This window comes from Malania oleifera, chromosome 8 (assembly GCF_029873635.1).
Source record: "Malania oleifera isolate guangnan ecotype guangnan chromosome 8, ASM2987363v1, whole genome shotgun sequence".
Lineage (NCBI taxonomy): Eukaryota > Viridiplantae > Streptophyta > Magnoliopsida > Santalales > Ximeniaceae > Malania > Malania oleifera.
Window position 1 is genome coordinate 87,649,549 of NC_080424.1, and position 4,938 is coordinate 87,654,486.

The 4,938-nt window shown below is 35.6% G+C and overlaps 1 protein-coding gene across 2 annotated transcripts; it reads right to left on the bottom strand.

Annotated features, from left to right (window-relative positions):
• Window positions 1-1,191: 1,191 nt before the first annotated feature.
• Window positions 1,192-4,517, bottom strand: LOC131161712 (B3 domain-containing protein At3g19184). 2 transcript variants are annotated; one of them, XM_058117671.1, is made up of 6 exons: window positions 4,245-4,517; window positions 4,012-4,107; window positions 3,770-3,801; window positions 3,514-3,685; window positions 2,083-2,289; window positions 1,192-1,612 (listed from the first exon to the last, which is right to left on the bottom strand). In XM_058117671.1, exons 1-6 carry the CDS (start codon window positions 4,374-4,376, stop codon window positions 1,565-1,567), a joined length of 687 nt encoding a protein of 228 aa, XP_057973654.1. In that variant the 5' UTR covers window positions 4,377-4,517; the 3' UTR covers window positions 1,192-1,564. The 2 variants fall into 2 exon arrangements, with proteins under 2 accessions (XP_057973654.1, XP_057973653.1); XM_058117670.1 differs by having other exon boundaries at window positions 1,192-2,289.
• Between the last annotated feature and the right edge of the window lie 421 nt (window positions 4,518-4,938).

Here is a 4,938-nt window from a genome sequence, read left to right on the forward strand (position 1 = left end):
TTCTTCGTTTCCTCCAAATCTTTCTTCTTGTCATTTTAGGTGATCAAAATTGTGATCAATACAGCAAATCTCAATCCATATTTAGCAAAAACAACTAGTAAGAGACTTCAAATCTAGAAATAGAAGATTGGGGGAGGGCAACACCTTTATTAGTCAATTGGGTTTGCTCAATGAAAAACTTTGTTGAAGTGAATATTGATGAAGCTACTTTGGAAATCTAGGGGTTGTCGGGGCAAGTGGTCTTATTCAAAACAATATGGGAGGCTGGATTGATAGATTCTTTATCAAACATGGTAGAGCAATGAACATGTAAGCTGAATTATGGGGCATTCACATTGGACTCGAGCTTGCTTGGAGCAAAGGATTTTCACAAAATCATAATAAAATTTGATCTTTAAGAAGCTCTTTGGTTGGTTCAAGGGGCGAATACCATTCACCATCCTTGCTCAACCTTAATATTGGATATTTAATCACTTATTTAATGGAATTGGATTTGTCATATTTGCCATAGTTACCATGAGGGAACAAGTGAACTAATTTTCTAGCAAGAGGCATCCTCAATCATGTAGAATTCTCCACCTCAAGGACTATAATTTTCTTTAGGCTAATAAATAGTCAATTAGGATGGGTTCTTGCAGCTTCTCACATTCATCCTCATAAAAGTTTCTTTTATATTAGTACATTTTAAACAATGTTCACTAATATTACACTACTTTTCCTATTTTTGATTTTTGATTTTAAATAAACATTTATTGAGAATGGGCAATACGATGGGAGAGAGTATTAGTATTATAATTTATGTTCATTCCTTTACTTGGTACTGTTGTGTTACAATAGAATGAGACCAGAATAGAACAAAATGAAAAATTTATGAAAAATATATAAAATTATTAAACTAATTTTTTTTTCCACTTCATTTTATTCTTATGCACTAAAAAAATCACTAGGCTTGTAACTCGGGTCCAACAAGGTTCTAAATTGACAAAAAAAGAAAAAAAAAAAAAAAAAAGTTCCCATTCTCTACAATAAAGAAGGTATGTACAATTTTTAAACCCTTTTGTCTTTTTATATTTTTCCAAAAAGATTACATTTTGAAAATTCACTCTACTTCAAAATTCCCTTCACATACTGCATTTGTATTTTTATCCTTTAGTGTATTTTTTTAATTGAAGGAGAGCTAAGGCACATCGGTAAGGTTAAGAAAAATTGATTTTTTAATGTACCAAATGGTTTGCTATCTCAAAATAAATCACAAACAAACCGCTCAGCTGATTACATTATGCATATATGTCAGTACAACTTGTGGGCAAGAACCCATCAATAGCTACACTACAGGCTACTGCTACTAGTTTCTGGTTCAGAGTTCAGATTCCGGTCCATACTAGTCCCTGTGGAAACCTTCCAGTTTCTAATCAAAAATGGATTTCATAAGGCGGGAGAATATGGAAGCACAAGGAAGCTGAGGAAGTACCATCATTAGCATTACAATTTACTTTGTGGAAGTACAGAAGCATACAATTAGCTGCAATGATTCATTTGACGCCCAACTTCTGAATTTTATGTCTTAGAGCTGTTCATCCCTTTTAAAACTATTAACCCTTATAATGTAAACCTGGAAAGAAACTCAGCAAATACAAAATGGTTATCTACGACATGTTGGGGAAGGCAAAAGTTATTCCTTATGGAGAACTTATACCAAAAAAAAAAGTACAAATGGAAATATTGTTTGTCGTCAAATACCACAGCGAGTAGCATGGCATTCTTTAATTGGTTAGATCCTGAGAATCCAACCAATCATGGGATGCCATCTCACCCATGATGGCATCCCAAGGCACAGCCCCCCACTATAAATAGCATGTGGTGGCATAACATTCAATTCTTCATAAATGTAATTTGGGCAGTTTTATAATACACAACCTCAAAATCATGTGCATTCATGATCAAACATGTAATTGTTGTATGCTACTGAGCATGTGTGAAAGATGATTTAAATAGACCACAAAATTGAACTTCAAATACCAAACCATATTTAAAAATGATGCTGATGAAAGTGTATGGTTTAGTTATGAGTTCAATCATTACCTTAAATACTGTGGGCTTGATTAGTTGGAAAACAAGAGCATCACCGTCTACCAACTCATGGTCAATGGAAAATCCTCTCCACCCACCACTGAGTCCTGCCTTTCGGGCCAAGAATACCGTTGGGTACTTGTCACCTGCTTCATCCACTAAAGTGATAATGTCCTCGCGTTTTGGAAGGTTCATCTTGCAGAAGTGAGCAGGAAGGCCCTGCAATCAAATTTCTAGATGATTAAGAGAACCATTGGTTCGGTGATAAATCAAATTTGATCGTCTACATGCAAAGAAAAGGTCTGTGACTATATGCTGAGTAGGTGGGGAGGGAACTTGGGCTATTCCACAACATGCTTAGTCCATTGGGAGAAGCATAGCAAAATTGTCGTGTGACTATGCAATTGATAGTGATCTACAACTTCGTAGAATATCGAACATACATCATTTACATTTTTCCCGATAAAGGGAAAATTATCATTAAAGAACCATGATGTCCTGGCTTGTCCATATCGCAGGATTTTTAATTTGGACAAAGTAGAAACTTCGTTTCCTGCTTAGTTATGGATTTGAAATGAGATCTCAAGTCCATGTGGGTTTAATATGTCTGATTTTGTACTCTATAAACTAGCATGCATAGGTTTTTATTTAACCAAAATATTATATATTAAGGAAAGGAAATGGACTCAATAAAATAGTGCATGGATGGGGACCAATCTGATGAACAAGAACAACAGGAGTCTTGTTTTCTACTTGCAACTCTTCTTCTGCTTAATTTTTTTCTCCATATAACATGGTACTGTTGGCCCTGGGATAGCATTACTTTAATCATTGCATTTGAATTTAATAGTTATTTTAATAACTCGATTTGATTAGAGTGGTTGGATAAATCATTACAATTATTATTTGTTTGCTTAACATTCAGTGACCACCACAAAAGGTCAAACTTTCTTCCTAAATATCCTTAAATATCCTCCTTGCTTCAAATATTACCATCTGCAATACCAAGGAGTAGTTTTGTTCAAGTTGAACATTAAAATCAAGCACTACAAGGACAAGAAAAAGGCCTAGTGAACTCCATTAGAGTATGAAAAATGGCATGCAGCCAATGATTAAACCAAAACTGTGTCTCAAAATATCTATAGGGTTCCATTTGCACAGCTCATCCCAATTTTTCAATTTTTTTTGTTGTGGAACTGAATCATGTCACTGTCATCAGATACATCTTTAAAAACTTTATGGCCATCCAAGGGATGTACTTGTGTTGTATCAAATTATTAAAATATCCTATGCCCAATTGATGAATCCATCATTCTGAAATTCAAAGAAAGTAAAATTTTCACATTGTGTGATAAATCCCAATGACTCTCACTTTATGAATCACATAGGAAGGGCCCAAGGGCATTGATGAAAGTTAGATTGACAGCAGATAATCTCGCTTACCAGCCAGAACCCACCAGTTACATGTGATTGAAGCATTGGCTTCAAAAAGTTTGGATACTCAGGTTCCAGATCCGCCTGCAGCTCTTCTGCTCTCCCTATTGCATGTGCTCTAGCTTCATCGGAAGCATACACCCGGTTCGACAAGTCCCTCCGCTTATGAATTTTATATATCCTAGTAAAAACACAAAGTGCGAGTTTCACAAAATACCAAAACAAACGTAGAATGATTAGGCAGAATACATTAAGATCAATGTACCTTCTGGGCATCTCCAGACGATCGTATGAAACCTGTTAGGAATTATGAACAGTGTGAACATTCCACTTTCACAAACTTTCAAATGTTTACAACTTAATAGAGTTAAGATTACCAGAATAAAAAACATCACATGCTCAGGTTAAATATTTATGATTTGATGAATTAGTTGCATAGGAAACAGAAAGCTCTGTTTTTTGAACAAGAGAAGATTAAAATCGAGAGAGGCCAGGGCATCTACTGACTTCTTTATAATCTGGGGCGGGCTTCTTGGCTACACGACCCGACCTTCTTACGGCGACTACTTGTTCTCGAACCACACGAGGCTTTACCTGCTTCATCTATAGATTCAACAGAAATGCAGCGATCAGAAAATTAGTAAAGGGCAAAGAAAAGACAGAGATGGAGAGAGAGAGAGAGAGAGAGAGAGAGAGAGAGAGAGAGAGAGAGAGAGAGAGAGAGAGAGGGAGATAGGAACCGGTGAGGCCTTGGGAGAAGGGGTAAGGAGAGCTTGAGAAAGCTTGGTGAGATTGAGGTCTTCCATTCTTTTCTTGTTCTCCTCCAGCCTTTTTCGTCGGCATTCCTCGTAAGTTAGCTTAGCCACCACCATTTTCTCGACAGCCAATCACGCAGACTTGGATCTCCAGAGTGAGAGAGAGGGATGAATCATGAACAGAGAAGCTGGAGGAAACCCTAAATAAGAAGATACGAGAAATGACGCAGTCGACCGTTGCACTCCCACTCTGTGGTTGATTTTTTTTTTTTTAAATATATATATATATATATATATATATATATATATATATATATATATATAATAGCTACTTGTGGGTCGTGTTATAATTTCATTGGTCGAACCAGGTACGAAAAAAGACCCTATGCTCACACAATTACACCCACATCCCTCAATGAGTCTGGCAGTTGAAATTCAAAATTTTGACAATAGTGTAATCCACAATTTCAGCCTGCTTCAGTTAAATACTTTTAATTTTAATAATAAAAACTCCAGTTTGAACACCCTAAATCTTAATGATACAAATTAAGGAATCAAATAGCAATAGACTTAAATTCAAATTTTAGTTATGCTGATCACTAATAACATTTGTCATCGCTCATTTGCGATTAATATCAAATTTACATAGATAATTTTTATGAGTAATATAAGAAACGTT